Source organism: Nannobrachium achirus, assembly GCF_963921795.1.
Source record: "Nannobrachium achirus genome assembly, chromosome: 18".
Classification (NCBI taxonomy): Eukaryota; Metazoa; Chordata; class Actinopteri; order Myctophiformes; family Myctophidae; genus Nannobrachium; species Nannobrachium achirus.
The window spans coordinates 47,922,396-47,946,912 of NC_137825.1; the positions used below are offsets into that span (position 1 = coordinate 47,922,396).

Consider the following 24,517-nt stretch of genomic DNA (forward strand, 5'->3'; position numbering starts at 1 on the left):
ATGCAAAACCGACGGTTTTGGACATACAAGGTTTTCACCCAACAACGACGATATATACCTAACCCCCCTCAGGGCTCTGTGCATGGTCTGCTTTTCCCCTCTACGCCTCAAAGATAGCAATAATATTATATTTTCAACCAAATGTTCACTCCAGAGTAGGGACGCTAGCCTGGGGTTCGTGTGGTTAAGGTTAGGGTAAAGATTAAAGATGGGGTGCCATGATTTTTTTCCCCCCTAAAACATGGGAGGGTGTTTTCTGCTGGTGTTTCAGTCCGAGTGTATCAAAGGTTGCGTTCGGAAATGCGCACCAGGTGTGTGCTCAGTGTAGTGAGTGCCTAAACCTAACCCTAATCCTAACCCTAACCTCAGTAAAACTACCGGTATGCGTATGCCTAAACCTAACCATAACCCCTAACCCTAACCACACCTGGTGCGCATTTACGAACGCACCCTTTGATACACTCGGACTGAATCACAGAAGACACTCTCCCCTAAAACATGATGATCAGGTATTATGATTATACTAGTGTGTGATCTCCAAATTTGGTGATTACAGTCAGTCAGTGATGTCAGTTGGTCATTGTTTTGCGGGCGGCGACACTGCTTAGTATCAGTGATGTCAGCAAGCAGAAAAGACGGGTCAGCCATTCAGTACATCAATAGTTAGATATCATATTTCGTTTATGCCTCATTCATACAGGTCGGTGCCTTTATTTGCGGTGAAAAATCGACCTTGCTCCGTGCGATATTGGCGCGTAATATCGGCTTTTTTGTGTGGACGCGGCCTACTCTTGACACAAACAACAGTTAAAAAGGGACGTGAAAAATGGCACCAAAAATAAATGAAAGGTCCCCAGTGTGCGAGGAGCATTAAAGTGACAGATTTTTACAACGTGGTGTGTGTCTGTCTCTGGGGACTCTCAGGGAGCCGGGAGGGGCCCGTATGAAGTCTGGCGTGGCAGGGATCAATGGGAATCAAAATCAATCCTTTCAAAGGCCAGAGAGAAAATCCACAGCCGGGCTTTGATCTCAAATTCTCCTCAGATGCAGTTTGATTAGCTCGCGCTTATAAAGATGCTTTCCTCGCGCGCTGTTTTGTTCCCTCGCCCCCCCCCCCCCCCCTTTCTTCCTCCGCCTTGTCTCTGAACTTGAGAGCACGCGCACATGTGCACGCACGCACGCACGCGCACACACGCACGCACACACTCACTTGATTCTCTCAAGTATTATTTGAGCACCAGAGAGAGAGAGAGAGAGAGAGAGGGGGGGGGGGGGGGCAATCAAAGACCCTAACTTCAGTAAACACCACTTTCCATTCGAGTGTTTCCAATTTAGTGATACCTTTATAAGACGTCTGGCCTGGAGAAGTGTGCGAGCGTGCACGCGCGTAACGGTTACAGTACAGTGCGGCGCGCGCGCGTGCGCGCATGGAGCACAAACAGCGTAGGAGCCTCGCTGGCGAGTTCTAATCATTAACAGAAGAAGGGGAGTGAGGGCTCGGCAGATCACAGGCAGTGAAAACTGCTTATGAAGATGACTAATATCGCATCAGAATTACCGCCCCCTTCATCGCCCTTAATGCATTTCCACTGCCAGCAAACAACAGAAAAATGTGCGGGCGTGTGCGCTTTGTCGATGTGTGTGGAGAGTATAATGTTATTGTTGTGCGCGCGCGCCGCGCTTGTTATGCCTGCGAGCGGTCGCCCCGGGGCGACGCCTGCGGTTGCGGCGGCGGCAGCGCTCGTGGTTGGCTGTGACAGCGGGGCTTGGGTTTCCACGGCGATGGACGGCCGGCGGCTTTTTTGGGGGGTTTGATGTAAAACGAAACAAACTGAAATCTGGAAACCGGGTTCTTCGTTTTTTGACCTTCGTCGAAGGTCGGGACCGGGAAAAGAAAACTGACTAGAGATCTGTCAGCGAGGCAAGCCGGGAGATGCTGCTCTCTTGGAGGCAGGGGTGTCACAAGGGGTGGGGGGGGGGGAGTGGGACTGAGTTATTAGGGCCCAAGGTGGAGGCGCCTTAATTATTTCCAATTTTAGCTGTTGAAAAATAGCAGATCTACAAGCTCTACAGCGTGGCACCGAGTGCCGCGCTGCGAGCTTGTAGATCTGCTATTTTTGAAAAGTCTTGAAAATGTGTGCAAGTCTTTGAATAATACGCAATTTTTTTTAAGCGAACGTTTGAAAACTCATATTTTGCTTCTAGGGCGGTCCCTGGAACGAAATATTTTGAGATGGAGGTCTGTGGCCAAATACATGTAATTTTGGGGGTCCTTCACATGAAAAGGTTTGAGCACCACTGACATACTGTAGAAACATAGGTTTTCCAAAAAAAAACCTTCAAAGGATTTGAAGCATTCAAAGACTTGCTCAAAGTTTCGAAAATAGCAGATCTACAAGCTTCTTCTCAACGGTTAAAGTACCCAGGGCCCAGAATGTGGTGCGACGCGTCTGCTTGGAGGCACATGCTTGTAATAAAAAAAACCTGCCTTCTTTTATCTGGGATTGATAATAAACACTGCAACGCAGCCTTCCAGGCAGGGTTGATCTGGTCCACGACTCGGCTACCTTTTTTTTCACTGGCTGAAAGCTCAACGTAAACGAAACAAAAGCTGAGCTGTGATGACTAAAACTAAGACATGCGGTTTGATTCGCTCGCGCTCCTCACTCTGTGTTGTTGTCTCTCGCCCTTTCTTCCTCCGCCTGACGCCTGTCTCTGGACACGTTGTGAGCTTCTTCTTTTTTTTTTAAATCTTGTTTTTTTTTTTTATCTTCCAAATGATGATGTCACTGGCAGAAGGTTTTCTGAACCGCCTACAGCTAGGGGTCTTCAACAGGGGGTCCGGGACCCCTAGGGGGTCCTCAGAGTTACTACAGACGGGGTCCTCCAAATCTTTGTGTGAAAGAAACCTTCTCCTTTTTTATATTAACCACTTGAACCCTAGCGTCCACATTCGGAGAACTTAAGCCAAAAATAGCAGATCTACAAGCTCACAACGCCTCGCGGTGCGAGGCGTTGTGAGCTTGTAGATGTGCAATTTTTGTCAAAGAGCTTTGATGTAGAGGGGAAAAAGAGCAGATTAATTACAGAGTGAAAGGTCAAGTTGATCAACTATTGACGGTTCAAGTGGTTACATATCTGAAAACACAAATTGAACACATGTATCCAACATACACTGATAATTGGGCTGTCAAAAGATGAAACTGTATTATGGAATCTATGAACAGGTTGTGGGGGTCCCTGCTTCATCTCTCTCTCAACTAAGGGGTCCTCGGCCTGAAAACGTTGAAGACCCCTGGCCTACAGCCCTCCTTTGAGACACAGAACAAGTAGGACGAAAATTGCTATTTTATCATGAACATTAGTGAGGACCAATTATACGAAGAAGTGGTCTTTAGGCCTAAGTACGATTTGAAGAATTATATATATTTGACCCGATCTTTGACCCGACTTCCAAATCCTTATTCTAAATCATGCTGTTCTCAAACCTTTTCATTTCAAGGACCCCCAAAATTACATGTATTTGGCCACGGACCCCCATCTCAAAATATGTTGTTCCAGGGACCCCCCAGAAGCAAATATTAAAGTTACAAATGTTAGCTTTTAAGTGGATATATTCAAAGACTTGCAAAAAAAATCATGATTTTTCAAAAATAGCAGATCTACAAGCTTGCAGCGCGGCACTCGGTGCCGCGCTGTGAGCTTGTATATCTGCTATTCTTCAGTAGTTAAAGCAGTCAATAATCCTAGGCCTAAATGGGTTAAAGGGAAGGGATCCCTTTAAGGCTTTTTTCAAATCATCAACTTGCGACAGGCATTTCCCCTATTGAGTGAAAGATTAGCTATTTCTAGAAGAACTAAAATATTTAAGGTGTTTTTAATTTTACATTGTATTTATAGAGGACAATTATAATGTATTAAGGCATATTTGTCGTATTAGCCAGGGATCCTTTTAAAGCAGGGGTCTTCAACGTTTTCAGGCCAAGGACCCCTTAGTTGAGAGAGAGATGAAGCAGGGACCCCCACAACCTGTTCATAGATTCCATAGAGTTTCATCGTTTGACAGCACAATCGTCAGTGTATTTTGGATTCATGAGTTAATGATTCATGTTTTTTAAAACACATTTTTGGACACTGCTCCTACAGATTTTGCCCTAAAATCACGCAAATCGGTACACAGTATGTCTACACTCATCTCATCAATATGGATCTGTCCCATATAGCGCCACCAACAGGCCAATTTCTTCAAACACATTTTTGGACACTGCTCCTACACATTTTGCCTTAAAATCACGCTGCGACCTGACGGTCGCTTATCTCCCGATTAGGGAGTCTTACTGGTATTGTCTGTCTGTATGGATGCATGTCGTTGTTTGTGTATTGTATGCCATGTTCATTTGAGCATCTCAAGTGGTTTGATCCCTATAATAAAGGTACTATATCGTCACTGTCGGGCAGAAACCCTGAATCAACAAATTTCAAATTTTATGTTTTTTCGTAAGGTAAAGCCCTGCCTCATCAGTGATCACACTGTCGCACAACACTAGTGAAAATAGCCGATCTACAAGCACACAACGCCTCGTGGTGCAAGGCGTTGTGTGCTTGTAGATCGGCTATTTTCACTATTTCAAACCATTTTTAAAACGAAAAATACTAAACAAACCAGAACTTTCCAGAACCTTTTTTTTTTTTTTTTTTTGGTTTTGTTTCCATAGCGCACAGCCCCGTTTCAGACATGATTCGGGGAATTATTTTTTTTAGGTCCTGCTCTTGAACTTGAGTTCTGGGAACCCATGGGCGGGGCCAGCAGCTCTTTTTTTTGGGACCTTCCCGGTTAGGTCTGGTTGTATGGAAAGTGGTCCGGGAACTTCACAGGTTCTTGAAAGTTCTTGGTTCTGGAAAGTTCTGGTTGTAGTTAGGGCTGGGCGATTTTCACTTTAATTAGGGTAATTCTGGAACGGATCTCGCTCATTAGAGCCCTTCACGGGGCAAAAAGTCCACAGCCCGGTCCTCTTAAGACACAACAAGGTTCTGCAATATAATAATAAGAAAAAACACACTTGATTGCATTTATTTAAATGAAAACAACATTTTTGAAAGAATTCTTTTTTTACCAAAAAATCTTAAAAAAAAAAAAAAATCGAAAATAAATCTGGATTTTATTTTGAGTTCCAAATCGAACAGCCCTACTAGTTGTCGTTCTGGTTCGGCCCTGCAGTGGAAAAGGGGGCTACATGTGTACTCACAGTGGGGGCTCTCCTTGGCGCCGGCCCTGAGCAGCAGGCGGGCCATGGGCACGTTGTTGGTCATGAGGGCGACGTCCAGGGGCAGCAGGCCCTCGCTGTTGGGCGTGTTGAGGTCCAGCTCCTCCACGCTGTACTGGGACAGCAGCAGGTGCACCAGGTCCAGCTCCTGGTGCTCCACCGCCTCCAGCAGCGCCTCGTTGCTCTGGAACTGACACAGCGGGGCCGCGGTTTAGAAACAGACATCTTTTTTGTTTCCCCGAATGCCCATATGTGACCCAGCATAGCAGAGGGGCAGTCATTTCGGAAAGCACAGCTTTAGACCAGCCCTGAAATATATATATATATTTTTTTTTTCTAAAATGTGATAAAGCCACAAAAGCATTTCATAAATATCAGGCTACATTTCACTTAAACGCCAGAGCTTGACTCTGCATGTAAATAAGACTTTTTTTTAATTAATGTGAAGAGAAACCGAACATTTTGCAGGTTACATTTCATCTAAAAGGCTGAATTTCTCAGATCTAGTATTTCTGCACGGCATAAATCTATAAGCCATATCTACAAAACTGTTGGGTCAATCTTCACAACCAATATATCATTTTGTAGCTATGATTCCCAGCTTTCAAATGAAACGAAACAATGAAAATGAAAAAAAAGAAAATCAATGACTAGCCCTCAGCTGTGTTCAGTCACATATATGGAGGCCACATCGGCCACATACCACACTAACAGAATCCATATATGGCCAACACAGCCCATATATGTGTGGCTGGTTCTACAGACAGGGATCTCCATTTATGGGCATGAAAGGGTATGACGTCAGATGTCATAGACATAATAGGACTTTCACCTAACAAATAACTTAGGAGGATTTTCGATTTAACTTCGTATTTTTCATCTGGTCTCGGTCTTGACTTGGTTCTCGACCCCCGTTGGTCTCAGTATCGACTCGGACTCGACCCCCTTCCGCACTCGGTCTTGCCTCGGTCTTGCCACCCCTCGGATTTGGTCTCGACTTTGACTCGCTTTAGGTGGACTCGACTACAACACTAAATATGAAAAATTATTATTATAGTGAAATTATAATTATTTAGTCAAATGCTGGTCTTGATATGGGCCACGGATGTTGGGCAGGCCATAAAAAAGGGCAATTTGAGGCAAAAGGGTAGCTTTTTCCAATATCCCTCCCCCCACACACATACACACACTGTAGCCATACCTTGACTACAGGGGAAAATATAAAATGTACTTCTTAAAATAAATTCATCATGCCAGTTGATAAGGTATGGCAACATGACACCAGTCATGTTGCCATACCTTAGCTTTTGCTGAACTGACGCCACTGACGAAATGGATCAATTAATACAGAGGACGCGTGCGTGCACACACACACACACGCACACCAGAGATTCCGTTAGCCGGTATTTACCGGCCATTGACCGGTAAAATGTTTAATTGGCCGGTAATTATAAAGTCCACCGGCCACCGTGGCCGGCTGGGAAAATGCCTCTTAGGCTATTTTATCATGTAATCTTATTATTCAAATAATTATTTGTCTAAAGTAGTAAAGCTACAACCATTAAAACCTATCATAATTTTAAATTTGTATCATGTTCTGTGAGTCTGTCTGACGACAGCGGAGCTCACCGCCACTGCTGCTGCTTCATGCTGCGCTGTAGAGGTGGGACGTTCGCGAACGAATCGAGTCTTTTGATCGGCTCTTTGAAATGAACGATATGATTCGGTTCAAAGTAGGGAGCCGTTCCTGAACAGTGGTGGGAAAAGTACGCCAGTCTTTTGAACGGCTCTTTGAAAGGAACGGATCCCACAGATCCAGCTTACTTCAAAGAGCCATAAATCCCATCTCTATGCGCTGTGCGCACGCATTGGAAATATCAGAGCTTGAAGCTCACAACAAGTCGAAACGCACAGCGCTGTGAGCTTGTATGTCTGCTATTTTACGGAGAAGCATCACGTTTCACAGCTGACAGTTCCAGCACCTTGTAACAATCAGCGCTATACAGCGTGGTTTTAGTGTTATAATCAGAACAGAACTGGGGTTCTTCCAAGGTAATCTAGACCAAGCTGGACCCAGTATAGACGATAATAAAAAAGGGACCCGAACTCTGTGGAATCATGGATATTATACAAGCACGCACATGACTTTCTGATCGCATGGATGTAATCCCATCGTGGTCAAAGCAACAGAGGCAAGTCAAGTTAGTAACCTTCCTTGCGCCAACATAACATTAACAAAACAAAACAAATGTTGTGTGTTTGCATATTAAGGTTTAATGAGACGTGAAGCTAAAATCATATAGGTCTACTATTAACTTATTAATGTGTAGGCCACTGTGTGGCAGGGCGCGCAAACGGTTCGCTTGAGTTGCGCGCCCACTTTAACCTATTCACTTCTTTTTTGGCAAGCGATACTACTACATAAGTAGGATATTATTTTGTTAACTCAGGAACATTTTGCAATTGCATCTGTGATAAAGAGGAAGGAAGCCCAGCGCTAACATAAAATGGTGTAATTATCAGTTGGGTGCACCATGCACATACAGTATCTCATCTGCAAACACGTATGTGACGTTCATTATAATATGGCCGATAAATTAATTGATTGGCCGGTAAAATATAATCCTGCCGGCCAAGGTGGCCGGCCCCAAAAATGCCTAGCGGAAACCCTGACGCACACACTATGCATGGATGCATACTGTGGATGAACAAGCAAAAATCCATAATATACACACGCCTCTCTCTCTCTCTCTCTCTCTCTCTCTCTCTCTCTCTCTCTCCTCTCTCTCTCTCTCTCTCTCTCTCTCTCTCTCTCTCTGCGCTGCATAAACATGGTTGGTGAGGGTGAGGGGGGGAGGGGGGGGGGGGGGGGGGGGGGGAGGTTCCACCTGAGATTCCTCGGGTTCAGGTCTATGAAAAGGTTCCTCTGTCTGTTTTACAACTATTTGCAAACCACAAAGTCACCAGGCTTATTTTCTTTTCCCTTGTCCTACCATTTCTCATTCTCTCTCACTGTTATTCTCTCAATCTCTGTCTCTGCCTGTCTCGATCTGTTTCTCTCTCTCTATCTCTCTCTCTCTCTCTCTCTCTCAGTGTTGATTTTGTCGACTAAAACTATGACGAAGAATGTTTGTTGGCTTCCTTTATTCACAGACGAAAACAAAATAAAAACGAAATAAAAACTGAGCCATGCTGACTAAGGCTAAGACTCACAACAGAAAGCAGATCTACAAGCTCATGACACGTTGCGTTGTGAGCTTGTAGATCGACTATTTTCAGCATGCAATTCAAGTGTAAAATCAGCCCTTACCACGCCATCAAAATACATTTTTTGACGACGAAATCAACTGTAGATTTGGTCAACTAAAATCTTGTGATATTTAGTCGACTAAAGCTAAACTAAAGGGATGCTGACAGAACCCTCGCTAAAAGCCCCAGGACAAAAATCCACTCGTCCGAGACAGACTGTGGAATAAACTCCCTGTCGCACTTAGAACAACGGACTCACTTGCTAGCTTTCGCCGTGGACTGAAGACTCACCTTTTCAGACTCCACCTAAACCCATAGCACTACTGAAACACTCAATGACCATACAGGAAGCTAGTTAGCATTGTTTTTTTTTTAGGTTTTTAGAATCAATTTTTTCTTTACTGATTACATTGTTTTTTTAGATTGATATTCATATGCATTTGTTATATTGTTGTTGATGTTCTGACATGTTATCTTGTTTATTATAGTGATGTATTATCTGCTTATTGTAAGTCGTTTTGGATTAAAAGCGTCTGCTAAATGCCTAAACTGTAAACTGTAAACTTCTGGGTGGTCCAAAATATTTTGAAATGGGGGTCCGTGGCCAAATACATGTATTTTTTGGGGGGGTCCTTGACATGAAAACGTTTCAGAACCACTGATTTAGAAGAAGGATTTAGAATACATTTATAGAATCGGGTCAAAGATATTCAAAGACTTTAATGTTCACGATTTTTCAAAAATAGCAGATCTACAAGCTCGCAGCGCGGCACTCGGTGCCGCGCTGTGAGCTTGTATATCTGCTATTTTTCAATAGTTAAAGCATAAAATAATGGTTGAAGTGGTTCACATCTTAAGTGACACAGATTTGCGTTCAGGTCTAAATTTTATTTAAATTGTAGATAGTAAATCGTCTCTCTCTCCATCCTACCATGGTGGACTTGCGCAGGCGCTCCTTGTCCCCTCCCCTCCCCGAGGCGGCGGCGGGGTCCTCCAGGCCACCGGGGGCGTTGGTGCCCACGCGGAGGAACTTCCCCGACAGGTTGCGGTAGAGGCGCCGCGCGGCGCTGGGCGAGGACAGGCTGGCCGACTTGCCCCGGGTGATGGGGGGGTTGTTGGGCCCCTGGTCGCCCTCCCGCACGGGCCCGCTCATCCTGGCCGAGTCAGCCCTGGAGGAGAGAGGAGAGAGGAGAGGAACAAGGAAGGAGAGACAGTCAATTCAATCTTTTTTTTTTTTTTCTAAATTGTTATCCCACGATTTTGGAACCCATTTTTCACCCGGTGTCAATTATCTAATGTAATCCTGGGCGCTACACTCCCTCTGCCAACCTGGGGAGAGCAACGGACTGACCTCATGCTCCCTTCTATGCATGAGGAGTCCAAGTTGTTTCTTTTCACCTGACAGGAGGGAGTTTCCCCGTGTGGACGTTCCTTTCCCCTCCATCAGGCAGTATAGAGACCAGGATTACTGCATTTTTTTTTTTTTGCCCCGAGGCAACCTACCCTAGGACAGTGGTTCTCAACCTCTGAGTTAAAATTATTTTGGGGGGTCCCCAGATGATTTACTTAATGTGCAACATTGCTTTCTCACTCAACAGTAAGCAAACCAACAGTTTAAAGGAGTAGTTCACCCCAAAAAAATGCCTTTTTTTCTATTGATTAGTCACACTAATGACATTAGTTAATGAACAGGTGGGTGTGGCCACATAAAAACATGATTTTAACACTTTCTGTGCATTTTTCTTTAAAGATCTTCCTCCAAGTATAATCTTAACACCTGATTATCACGGCACAATGTCTTTAACTCATTGACTGCCAAGGCCCGAGTTTCCCGAGTTATTACAGTACTCCCAGGCTGCCACAGCCCGAGTTTCCCGAGTTGGCAGCCATTTTGAAAAAAAAAAAAAAAAAAAAAAAAAAAAATTCAAAATTTATTTTTTTATAAAAAAAAATCCAAAAATGCCTAAAATGTATTAGGCATGATCGCAATCGCGAAATTGCATGTTTAGCCCCATAACAAACACATCTTTCAAAATGGCAAAATGTTTGTTTTGTCTGACTTTGAAGGCTTGTATCTCATGAATGCCTGAACGGATTTCCAAGCGGATTTTTTTGTTTGAAAGCTGTTAAAAAGTACTACACATATGGTGCATATATGGTGCATGGGCGTGCACGATCCGTGCACAAAAAATTGATCCGTGCACTAGAAATTTAGGAACGTGGCATCCTGGTACTTGGCGGCCATCTTGAAAAGGGCATTCAATGAGTTAATTACCTTTCAATTAGATATTTTGGTTTGCAAATGTTGACCCATGAATATTGATGTTTTTCTTCACATCCATTGAGGAGCTGTTTACTTTTTGTCCGTTTATTAACATAAATTACGCCAGGGTCAACCTTTTGAATTCCGGACTTTTATTTAAAGATGCAGTGCCATGATTTGTTCCCCCCCTCCTAAAACATGATGATCAGGTATTATGATTATACTAGGGGGACGTCTTTTTTCCAAAAAAGTGTACAGAAAGTGTTAAAAATATGCTTTCATGTGGCCACACCTACCAGTTCATTAAGTATGCCTGGTTGTCAGGTGGGTGGTGACCCAGCTGAAGTTAGCCACACCCACAGTGTTGGGTGAATGGTAAAAGCAGTATCGCTTTCGGGGCCGGACGTGACCGGACACCGTGTGGCCAATATATTTCCCACATACACGGGAAGGACGGTACGGAACAGTGCTAGAACCATAGAGTGACGACCATGGTAACCAGTAAGACTCCCTAATCGGGAGATAAGCGACCGTAGGTCACTTATCTCCACAAATAGAGCAAAAATGTGTTTTTCCAAAATCTTCCTGATCCATGTTGATGACATGAGTGTAGACATACTGTGTAGTGATTTTCGTGATTTTAGGGCAAAATCTGAATCGGCCTCATGGTGGCGCTAGAGGGCCATGTGAGAAATGAGGGGTGGGGTCTCCGCGCCGCCAAGGCGGACGAATAGGTACCGGCCCCGGCTCTCCCGGTCGCTCCTAGCCCGAGTTACGGCATTTTATGTGAGCTGCAGTGGCAGGGGGTCCTCCACTGGGGGCGCCACCACTTTTGCATCCGTTCTGGAGCACCAGGAGTGGGTGGTCCCCGGGAATGCCCCGTGAGCAGCCCCGTTGGGGTGGTCATTTGGTAATTTTTGCACATGTGCTCATTTTTTACACTTGGGGGTCCCCGAGGGAGCTGGGGGTCCCTGGAGCTCCGGGGGTCCTTGGAGGTTGTAGTTTGGCAGGTAAGGAGTGTGTGTGCAAAATCTGGCATGGATCGGGGCAACGGTTGCGGAGATATGAGCAGGGCAAAAGTGTGACGTGTGACGTGTGTGACGGACGGACGGACGGACGGACGGACGGACGGACACCTCGAGCAGCTTTCTGTGACGACCATGGTAATCAAATGGCTATTTGGATAACAGGTTTACCAGGCAGGCAGTGAGTGGTGGGCTTGCGCATCCCCCCCTAGATTCAAGTCCAAAGGCTACCCTATTCATATGGATAGGCTACTTTAACACATGTAGGTTTCCAGCGGTGACTGTATGTGCATTGTCCGTGCGTCAGGCTACACGGCCAATGGCTCCATTACTGTGATAGTTGAGATTCGTTGCAAACTTTTAGTTTCTCTACTGCAGCGCAGTATTTTCTATTTGCTCCATGCGCACATGTAGGCGCACGCACACATCTAAAGGCGCTAGTGCACGTGACGTCAATAAATGACTGTCCGCCCTGAAAAGAAAACCCCAAGCACCACTGGATAAAAGGGGAGGGGATTATTTTATGATGTCATTAAACCAGTGATTTTCAATCAGCCTTTTGATTCTGAGGCTTTCAGCTTCCAGGAAGAAACCAAAAATACACAGGGAAGACACATTTGCACATTATAACTACACCTGCAGTGTATATTAGCGTAATGTTAACTCCATAATAGACACATACAAAACAGAAAAAGTACAAAACTATGGCACCACCTCTTTAAAGGGATATTCCTCTTTCAACAGGGAGCAGTGGTAGGGTTTCTCTCCACATACACACCCATTGTAACTTCAAACTCCATTTTAACCATGATAGATTCATTAAAAACACCCATTACTTTTTCTGGTGACTCATTTTACCTTCCTAATATGTGAGCAGGCCGTGTTTTTTCGATAACTTTTTTCATTTATTTTTAATAATTATTTGGAAAAATGGAAAAAATGAAATACAAAAAAATAATTATTAAAAATAAATGAAAAATGTTATCGAAAAAACACGGCCTGCTCACATATTAGGAGGGTAGTATGAGTCACCAGAAAAAATAATGTGTGATCTATCATGGTTAAAATGAAGTTTGAAGTTACAATGGGTGTGTGACGTGGGGAGAGGCCCTGGGCCTGGAGGGCCTGATAACATTTACATCAAATATCTAAATATTCAATCAAGCTAATTAAAAACTGTTCAGGGTGTTCATAAAAGCCTGATTAGATGATAAAATCACCAAAAGTTTTTTTTTAAAGTGAAATACCCCTTTAAGTAAAACATTTGAGTACTTTTCCCACCACTTTGTATGAATCAGGCCTCTGACGGGCTGTGTGTAAAGCAGACAGGGGCGTCACAAGGGGTAGGAAAGTGGGACTGAGTTACTAGGGCCCAAGGTGGTGGAGGGGCCTTAATTATTTTATACTTAAGCTATTGAAAAATAGCAGATATACAAGCTCACAGCGCGGCACCGAGTGCCGCGCTGCGAGCTTGCAGATCTACTATTTTTGAAAAGTCGTAAAAATGTGTGCAAATCTTTGAATATGTGTTTTTTTAAGCAAACATCAAAACTCAAATTTTGCTTCTGGGGGGTCCCTGGAACTCAATATTTTGAGATGGGGTTCCGTGGCCAAATACATACCATTTTGGGGGTCCTTCACATGAAAAGGTTTGAGCTCCACTGACATAGAAACATAGGTTTTTCAAAAAACCTCAGAAGGATTTGAAATATTCAAAGATTTTCATGATTTAAAAAAAATAGCAGATCTACAAGCTCGCAGCGCGGCACTCGGTGCCGCGCTGTGAGCTTGTATATCTGCTATTTTTCAATAGCTAAAGCACAGGGGGCCCGCAGTGAATCCTTGTACCCAGGGCCCAGAATTTGGTGTGACGCCCCTGAAAGCAGAAGCTATGTGTTTCCGGTCTATGGGTGAGGGTCTGGCCAGTGGCAGTGCACACACACACACACACACACACACACACACACACACACACACACACACACACACACACACACACACACACACACACACACACACACACACACACACACACACACACACACACACTCACAGCCGCTGAAGGCCATGTCATCGGGGACGTCGTGTACGCCAGTTGCTGACAGGACTCCGTGTTCGAGTCCCCGCCGCCAGGAAGCAGGAGGGAGAGATAGAGACGGAGGAATTCTTCAAGCACCTACTTTACTTTCTGCTCTCCTCTCCTTCTGCACTCTCAACCTCTTATCCACCGCCTCTCCTCTCCTCTCCTCTCCTCTCCTCTCCTCTCCTCTCCTCTCCCTTCTTTGCCCTCCACGGATTCATCTATGAACTTGAATGCCTTTTGTTCCCCATATCGATTACTCACCCGACTTGAATTCATGGATATTTCTTTAGTTTTTGTCGCATTGCTGACCAGCAGTGCTTCTCTATGTTGACACTGAGGCCCTCGTTTATCGACGTGGTGCAGAATGCAGATCAAAATGTCTGTGTACGCCGAAATTCCCCGCAATTGTTTGCATTTATAATTGCAACGTGACTCAGACGTTGGCCTACAGTAGGATCAGAACTCACGTCAAGTTCTGATCGTGTAGAATTTGTCTACAAAGAAAAACAATCTTGATTTTTTTCAAAAAATAGCAGATCTACAAGCTCGCAGCGCGGCACTCGGTGCCGCGCTGTGAGCTTGTAGATCTGCTATTTTTCAATAGCTAAAGCATTCAATAATTCGATTTGTCTACACCACTTTGTTCCATTGTAGACATGCGGAGCAGCATTTCTAACTGTCTGACAGGTGACCATATTCACACCGTGGCCATCTTGGATCACATGACCACATGACCACATGGCGCATTTATCAACGCTGAGATCAAATACGCCAGGATTGGCTGTTTAGGAGGCGTTGATAAATGCCACTTGAACGTTGCCGTACACCAAAAAACGCTGTTTTTTTACACTCCATTGATAAATGAGGGCCAAAGAGCCTGCTTTGTTCCCTATGGAGACACAAAGAGCCTGCTTTGTTCCCTATGGCACAAAGAGCCTGCTTTGTTCCCTATGGCACAAAGAGCCTGGTTTGTTCCCTATGGAGACACAAAGAGCCTGCTTTGTTCCCTATGGAGACACAAAGAGCCTGCTTTGTTCCCTATGGCACAAAGAGCCTGCTTTGTTCCCTATGGAGGCACAAAGAACCTGCTTTGTTTCCTATGGCACAAAGAGCCTGTTTTGTTCCCTATGGAGGCACAAAGAGCCTGCTTTGTTCCCTATGGCACAAAGAGCCTGTTTTGTTCCCTATGGAGACACAAAGAGCCTGCTTTGTTCCCTATGGAGACACAAAGAGCCTGCTTTGTTCCCTATGGAGACACAAAGAGCCTGCTTTGTTCCCTATGGAGGCACAAAGAGCCTGCTTTGTTCCCTATGGAGACACAAAGAGCCTGCTTTGTTCCCTATGGAGGCACAAAGAGCCTGATTTGTTCCCTATGGAGACACAAAGAGCCTGCTTTGTTCCCTATGGAGACACAAAGAGCCTGATTTGTTCCCTATGGAGACACAAAGAGCCTGCTTTGTTCCCTATGGAGACACAAAGAGTCTCCTCAAAAGTGTCCATGCTTACAGATAGTCTGTTTTCGCCAAATGTTCCTGTTTTCACAGAATGTTTCGACCTACTATGACATGCCCAGAATAGAATAGGAATGATGCTGTCTGGGATCACTTCAGTTTTCGGGGTTGTATCCGGTCGGGAGCGGAAACCACAAACACGTCATGTTGTAGTACTCAAAGACTACAATTTGGCCGGAAAGATCAAACCGGATTCAGTTTTAACCCAAAATATTCCCCTGCGCTCAAGGACATAATACTTTCAGGGCCTACCTAATAAACTCCTTGATGCGGAGTAGTTTTGCTTTCTAGAAGATTTGTTTGGTATATGCATCTTTTAGTCCAACTCGTAGCGACTGACAAGACTACACTAGGCTACTCGAGCATTTTAATAGGGATTGGGGAAACAAACGGGGGGAACGAAATCAAAGCGACGCCGCTTCTTCTTCTAGTGGTTTCCGCTTCAGGCGAAAAACCAAACGGCCTGCTGTGAACGAACACCAGGTGAGGCGAGGTTAGGGATGATGTGGGATTCATGTGGTAAATCAGACCCACAGTAGTGCAGTGGTTCTCAACCTGTGGGTCGGGACCCCCAGGGGGGTCCCCAAATTATTTTGGGGGGTCCCCAGATGATTAACTTAATGTGAAACATTGTTTTCTCACTCAACAGTAAACAAACCAACATAACTTGTAAGTGTATGGAGGGTATCTGCACGACTTTTCAATACCTCTAAAATGACAAATTAAACATTGGCCAAATTGTCAAATATTAGAGGAAGAAATTGTGAAAATAGCCGATCTACATGTTCACAACGCCTCGCAACTCGAGGCGTTGTGAGCATGTAGATCTGCTATTTTCACATTTGAACTGTGTTGTACAAAATCTAATGTCTCAACTCTTAGTGCTCGTCAGGGTGGGGGGTCCCCAGTTGAAATATGATTATTTTGGGGGTCGCAGCCTGAAAAGGTTGAGGACCACTGCAGTAGTGCACAGCATGCAAATTAATTTCATGGAATGATGACTCGGACATAAACTCCCAGCATGTCAAATACACTCGCAATATTTGAGTTGTTTTTACTCCTCGTCGAGCAATGCCTCAAAAAGGTCCAAAAAGTAGCCTAACACATCTCAATAAACCGAGAGGTTTTTGAGATGCCTTGGCCTGCATGGCAAACGTCAACTATTTCACTTATTTTGAGGCTCCAAAATGTCAACGTTAACATCTTTATTTATCTTTTGGAACAAGTAGGCCTCCGTTTCCTTTCACTTGGGATTCTCAACGCTTGCCTTTGCCCAGTTGACAGGGGCGGCCCGACGAGATAGAGTGACCAAAAACCCCCGCAGGTTCGACCCCCTCGCGACAGTCAACATGTCTGACAACACGCGTCGCGTGTTGAAGTGTTGAAGCATCCATTGGGCAACGCTGTTAACCTCTACCTACTTACTTAATGTACGGGAACTCTGGATAAGAGTGCCAGCTATGCGCCGCGGCAATGTGAAAATGTCATTCTTAAAATGCCGGGGGGTCGCGGTTCGGGAGGGGGGGATGTGGGTGCAGACAGACGCGGCCCGGGGCTAATATAAGACACAGCCTGTGTGTACACGCGCCAGCGGCCCATTCATCAAGGTGAGAACATCTGTAGGAAAAATGATATTTATCCCTCAAAGACCGGGAACGCGCCCGAGTCACGTTAGATTTTAACCACCATTATTTTATGCCTTAACTATATTGAAAAATAGCAGATATACTGCTGCGAGTTTGTAGATCTGCATTTTTTTTTTAAATCGTGAAAATATGTGCAAATCTTTGAATATCTTTGACCCGACCTCTAAATCCTTCCTCTAAATCAGTGGTTCTCAAACCTTTTCTTGTCAGGGACCCCCAAAATTGCAGGTATTTGGCCAGGGACTCCCATCTCAAAATATGTTGTTCCAGGGACCCCCCCCCCCCCCCAGAAGCAAATATTTGAGTTACAAATGTGTGCTTTTAAATAGACACATTCAAAGAAAAACAATCTTGATTTTTCAAAAATAGCAGATCTACAAGCTCGCAGCGCGGCACTCGGTGCCGCGCTGCAAGCTTGTATATCTGCTATTTTTCAATAGCTAAAGCATTCAATAATTCGAGGCCTAAATGGGTTATACTCCCGCTCCGCCATGGATGTACACACACACACACACAACGCGCACGCACGCACACACACACGCACACGCACCCTTCTCCGACACATAAGAGTTTGCACAACAGCTGACAGCGGGGACCCGCGTCATCAGCCGACATGAAAGCTGCTCCATGCCGCCCAAGCAACAGGGCCGGCGGCGACGCACCGAAAATACTGTCCCGTCCTCATCCCTCAGCCCCCCTCCCACCCTCTCCCCGACCCTTCCCTTCCCGTCCGTTCCCCTGCAGCACGCCGTCCCGTAATAGAGACCTTAATTTTAGACATCCGTGTGTTCCCGGGCTCCGGGGGCCTTAACCTATTCCCCGGTGGTGTGAAGTAACTAAAGTACGTTTACTTCGAGTATATATACCGCTGCTCGAGCGCAGTTTTGAGGTGTCTGTGTACGTTTTGCTGGAGTGTTTCCCGGTTTTTCAGTGCCTTTACCTCTACTCACTCCGAGGGAGATGGTGTACTTGTACTTTTTAGTTACTACTGTAGTTACTTTGCAGATTTTTGATTGTCGTTGGCAGTGTTGATTTTGTCGACTAAAACTATGACGAAAAATGCTTGTCGACTGTGTTTTTTTCACTGACGAAAACTAAATAAAAACTAAGCTGTGATGACTAAAACTAAGCTTTGATGACTAAAACTAAGACTAAATATATTGACAATTTCGTCAACAAAATAAAAACTGGATTAAAACGTTAGGGAGGGACTAGTGGAGAAGAGAGTCATTTTATGTTTGGTTGCTCGCCGGTGTTGCATGCTGAAAATAGCAGATCTACAAGCTCACAACGCGTCGCAGCGCGACGCGTTGTGAGCTTGTAGATCGGCTATTTTCAGCACTAAAACTAAATGACATTTTATTCAAAAGACTGACTAAAACTAAATCAAAATGTGCTGTCAAAAACAACACTGACTTGTACTTTTTAGTTACTACTGTAGTTACTTTGCAGATTCTTGATTATTGTTAGAAAATATTCATTGACCTCTTCAGCCCTAATATACGCCGTACATCTCGGTCATTTGAAAACAGATGATCTACAAGCTCGCGACGCATTGTGAGCTCGTACATCTGCTATTGTCAAAAGATTTCCTTACATTTGAAAACTTGAAATTTTGGGCCGGCTTTTGTACTTTTACTTGAGTCAAATTCGAATACCGGGCTTTCACTTGTAACAAGAGTATTTCCACATCGCAGCGTCGGTATACTTTTACTCGAGTCAAACGTTTGTAGTACTTTTTCCACCGCCGCCTGCCTATTCCAGGGTCCCAGATCAAACGCGGCAGGTATTTGGAATAATTTTTCCATGGGGGCCTGGCCCCGGAAGATAAAACAAGAGATATATTTGTAATGCTGCTGCTGCCGGGATCCCATTTCAAAGAGACGGCTCACTGGAATCCAGACCCCTGGGTTATTGTTGTTTAGCCTGAGATGGAACACACAACCTTTTTTTTTCTCTCTCTCTTTTTATTTCTGTCCACGGGGATGGTGCCCCATCACTCTTTGACGACAATGGCGCGCGTGTGTGTGTGTGTGTGTGTGTGTGTGTGCGTGTTTAGGTGTGTGCGTGTGTGTGTGTGTGTGCACATGTGTGTATGTGGAGGGATGCACTGAAAGATGAATGCGTCCCGCGCACGTGAGGGAGTGAAAGTCACTCCCCAATGACATGCACCCTTACAGCTCATCCGCACTGCGCGCGAGCGAGCGAGCGAGCGAGCGAGCGACACGCCGCAAAATTACTGTCCGCATTTGGAGCGTCGGTCATTGCGTTGCGACGTAGCCTGAACCAATCAAATGAATAAATAATAATATAAAGTGTTTGGGGGGGCGGGACATGGCCATTCATCTCTATGGACGTCGCCGCGAAGCGTCGCAAAATAGAGGCTGGTAGGTCATTGAAACAAGTGTGTTTTAATGAAATTTCATCGCTCGCGTTGCGTTGATACACAGACTAGAAAGGTGCAATTCTGGGGAAGTGCAAGTGTGGTTGCACTGGGAACTGAATTCCGTCTTACGATTTATATTATATATTGTGCATGCCATGTGGAGCGTGACCCATCGAGTCTAATTGATATTGTCCAAGATATCTGGCCTTACAACCTGGATAACATCAGTCAAAAGGTTTACAAAAAGCAGGTTCACTTTGCTGGCAAAGACTTCTCGGACCAAATACAATAATTGTGTTGCCTATGTAAGCCATTTACCATGAGAAGGGGTGGGTTGTTGGCTGATTTACCACCGTTTCAGGGTTGTGACACGAGGCGAAGCCGAGTGCCAAACAACCCTGAAACAGTGGTAAATCAGCCAACAACCCACGACCCTCCAATGGTAAATTGCTTTTCTACCACTTCTACCATATAAATGAAAGAAAACACAGTTGTAACTTGCAAGGTTTACAACTGCAACACAACCGTGGGCGGGGTTCATGAGCCAACTCAAGGTTGTTGACTGATTTACCACTGTTTTAAGCCAATCAGAATCCAGTATCTGAACATGAGACCACAAAAAGTGGTAGTACAGCGTCCCATCGTGCATTGCGCAGAAGGTGCGTCGCAGTTCCGGCGTCGCAGCCGAGTGTGATCTACGAGCTCACAGCAGTTGCAAATGCGACGTGATGTGAGCTTGTATGTCAGCTCCGGATGTGGATAGCAACCAATATGCACATACTGCCATAGTGAAGCAATAAGCCACAAGAGGCCTCTGGTTACCGGGTATTTTATAACGGCTGAGAGGCATGGTGAGTCACGAGGCGAAGCCGTTATAAAATACAGGTAACCAGAGGCCTCGCGTGGCTTATTGCTATGGGGCTCTTAAGTCTGACATCATTTTGTAGGCGGAGGTGAACTTTTGGTGCCAAAAGGCACCGGCGCCCCTAAATCTTTTTACTATAAGGTAATTTTTCTTCTCTTTCTTGTTGACAGGAAAGTGGTAGAATTATAGTCGTTATTTTTGTCTCGGATCTGTTGAAATAGCGAGGGACACAGCACTGTGCTGCACTGCCCATATTGACAATACATCTGCTTGGAGGACTACAAAATGATGTCACAGCTTAAGAGCCCCATTCTAAAACGGTTACAATATGGCAACATGAAAATCATTCTTAATCATTAAATATTGAAGAAAAAAAGTACACTTCTCCGCCACAAGGAAGAACCATTTCCTTGTTTACCAGCCACATTCCAGGAACAGCCAGTGTGTTGGTTATAAAGTCACGTCGGCCCCCCACCCGCACGGCCGGGGTTTGTAGGATAATCAAGCGCTCCTTCCCTAGTTCAGCTTCACAACACTGTGGAAAGAAATAGCACACCTGGGTTTGATATAAAGACGCCTGGCACTCCATGCCTGGCACACACAATGCCACATCCCGGTCAGAAAACTGCAGTGTCCATCCCTGTGGGATGGAATTATAATATCCTGGCTATAGCTGATAACAAACACATGCCTGTCGCATAGTGGGGGCATCTGTGCATGTGCGTGCATGTGTGCGTGTGTGTGTGTGTGTGTGTGTGTGTGTGTGTGTGTGTGTGTGTGTGTGTGTGTGTGTGTGTGTGTGTGTGTGTGTGTGTGTGCGTCCGTGCGTGCGTGTGTACAGAGCGGTATCGTAGCAGATGCCATAGCAGCATTGTTGCTCAGATTAACTCCGAGCCAGAGGAAGGCATACGGTCTTCTGTTACCCAGGGACAAACGACAGAATGTTGCTGACAAGCAGTGAAGGAGCAAAGCGCGCAGAGCTGTAACGTCCTGACACCCAAAGAGACTTGTAAAACCAAGGAATAAAAGACACGGTTAGGCTAGAGCAGTGGTTCTCAACCTGTGGGTCGGGACCCCCAGGGGGGTCCCCAAATTATTTTGGGGGGTCCCCAGATGATTAACTTAATGTGCAACATTGTTTTCTCACTCAACAGTAAACAACCCAACATAAAGTTTAAGTGTATAGAGGTTATCTGCACATTTCTAAAGTGACAATTTAAGGACTTTTGAATACCTCTAAACTGACAAATTAAACATTGGCCAAATTGTCAAACATTAGAGGTTGAAATTGTGAAAATAGCCGATCTACATGCTCACAACGCCTCGCAACGCGAGGCGTTGTGAGCATGTAGATCGGCTATTTTCACAATAGAACCATGTTATACAAAATGTAATGCCTCAACTCTTAGTGCTTGTCAGGGTGGGGGGGTCCCCAGTTAAAATAGGATTATTATTATTATGAGAGAGAGATGAAGCAGGGACCCCCACAACCTGTTCATAGATTCCATATAGTTTTATCGTTTGACAGCACAATCATCAGTGTATTTTGGATTCATGTCAATTTGTGTTATCAGATATTTAACCACTTGAACCATCAATACTTATTAAACTTGACCTTTCACTCTGTACTCAGGCTGCTCTTTTCCCCCTCTACACCAAAGCTCTTTGCCGAAAATAGCCGATCTACAAGCTTGTAGATCGGCTATTTTTGGCCAAAATTCTCAGAATATGGACCCCCTGTTGAAGACCCATGGGCTAGATGTTCTTTTAAGTACATTAAGACCGGGAACGCATTGTTAAGCGTTATTTTATGCTTTAACTATTGAAAAATAGCAGATATACAAGCTCATTGCGAGCTTGTAGATCTGCTATTGTTGAACAATGTGAATCCTTCGATTTCTTTTTTTTTTCTTCTTTTTTCTATATCAGTGGTGCTCAAGGACCAGCAAAATGATATGTATTTGGCCACGTTCCCCCATCTCAAAATGTTTAGTTCCAGGGACCCCCCACCCCCAGAAGCAAAATTTGAGTTACAAATGAAATGTTCGCATAAAAAATACATATATATAAGATTTGCACACATTTTCACGACTTTTCAAAAATAGCAGATCTACAAGCTTGCAGCGCGTCGCCTATTTTCGGTACTTGATACTGCATACAAACCTAACCATAATCAAGTGAATACTGGAGATGTGGTGTAACGGCATGGATTTCTACACAGAGAGGACAATTCTTTCAACATAAGATGCTGCATTCAAGTTCAGGAGAGTTTGGACAAGGCAATTCTCTTGAATGCTGCCTTCAGGTATGGCATGGAAAGAGGGGCGTTTTGCGTCAATTTCACCATAGTAAAAACTGCATTCATGGTCTGGAGGGGGCACGAGTAAAAGGGCAGGGGCACAAGCCCCTTTGATGTCTGTGTGTGCACGTGCCTGCACACACACACACACACACACACACACACACACACACACACACACACACACAAACAAACACACACACACACACACACACACAGCGCTCAGCGTGTCCTGGGGTCTTCCAGGTCAGCTATGTGCTGACAGGACCCCCCCACCCCCCATCCACACCAGGACCCTGTCTGCCGCCACCACGCATAAATCTCACTTTTGTGTGTGTTTGTGTGCGTGTGTGTGCGTGCGTGCGCGCGTGAGTGTGTGTGTGTGCAGAACAACAAATCAAATCGGTTGTCGGTGTGTATACGGAAACGGGGCCTCGACTCTACAGCGAGAAACGCGATAGCGTTTGTTTACGGCGCGCTGCGGTGACCGCGTGGGCTCGCCGGACAGACAGACAGGGCAAGACAGGCAGACGGACGGACGGACGGACGGGCGGACACGAGAAACTTCAGAGAAACCGACGAGAGGAGCGGGGAACCAGAGAAGCCACACGGAGACAGAGGCAGACAGAAAGACACACATACAGAAAGAATGAGAGGAGGGAGAGAGAGAGAGAGAGAGAGAGAGAGAGAGGCAGACGCACTGACTAAAGGGGGGTGGGGGTGGTGGGGGGGGTGTGTGGACGCAGAGGCAGACAGTGAGAAGAGAAAGTGACACACACACGCTCACGCGCGCGCACACACACACACACACGCGTGCGCACGCACGCACAGTGTGTACTGGCGGCTCTAAATGTGGCTTGTAGAAGGAAATTCTGAAATCTGAGTCTTGGCACCAGACAGGCTGGAGGCAGCATGGAGAGAGAGAGAGAGAGGGGGGGGGGGGGGGGGGAGAGGGGGAGAGAGAGAGGGAGAGAGAGAAAGAGAGGGGGAGAGAGAGAGAGGGGGGGAGAGGGGGACAGAGAGGGAGAGAGAGAGAGAGGGAGAGGAAGAAAGAGAGCGGGAGAGAGGTAAAGAGAGAGCGGGCGAGAGGGAGAGAGAGGGGCGGAGATTGGCAGCGAGAGAGGTCGAGAGAGAAGTAGAGAGAGAGAGAGAGAGAAAGTTGGGTGAGTACAGGGTGAGTTTTGGGGGGGCGGGGGGCGGGGTGGGGGGGGGTTCAGTGTTACTGGGTTCCACATAGTTTCCCCTCATGGTTGGCTCTTATCAGCTTATAGGCAACATGGAGCCATGCTAACCCTCTGACCCACACACACACACACGCACACGCACACGCACACGCACACGCGCACACACGCACACACACGCACGCACACGTGCACACACACACACACACACACACACACACACACACACACACACACACACGCACGCACGCACGCACGCTAACCCATTACCCAAAACACACGTACAGGCCTATATACCAGTGGTTCTCAAACGTTCACAATTCAGTGTCTTCCCTTAACTCTGACAGTGTACAAATGGAACCAAATGGACCCGTTTGTACAAATGGAACCAAATGGACCCTAACGGGTCCATTTGGTTCCATTTGTACACTGTCAGAGTTACAGACTTGTAATGGTCAGTTTAGACCCTCCTAAAGGAACCCACAGAGTCCCTGGAATCCACTTTGAGAACCACTGGCCTACACCCCCGCTGCCCTGCAAAACCAAAGAGCAGTACAAACTTTAGAAGGCAATGGTAGCCAATCAGGAGGGAATATGGGAAATGGGACAGATCCATGTTGATGACATGACTGTAGACATACTGTGTACCGCTTTGCGTGATTTTAGGGCAAAATCTGTAGGAGCAGTGTCCGCTAGAAGAGGGCCATGTGAGGAAAGAGGGGTGGGGGTTGTGGTTAGGGTTGGG

At 45.6% G+C, this 24,517-nt stretch overlaps 1 protein-coding gene across 1 annotated transcript in view; it reads right to left on the bottom strand.

The window, feature by feature from the left end:
• The window catches only part of ankfn1b (ankyrin repeat and fibronectin type III domain containing 1b), a gene marked incomplete at both ends in the record, with an annotated part of 375,118 nt that overhangs the window by 77,976 nt on the left and 272,625 nt on the right, over nt 1-24,517 (bottom strand). Inside the window, 2 exon segments of the mRNA XM_080747475.1 lie at nt 5,247-5,454; nt 9,445-9,682. Coding sequence (XP_080603601.1) covers nt 5,247-5,454; nt 9,445-9,682 — 446 coding nt within the window.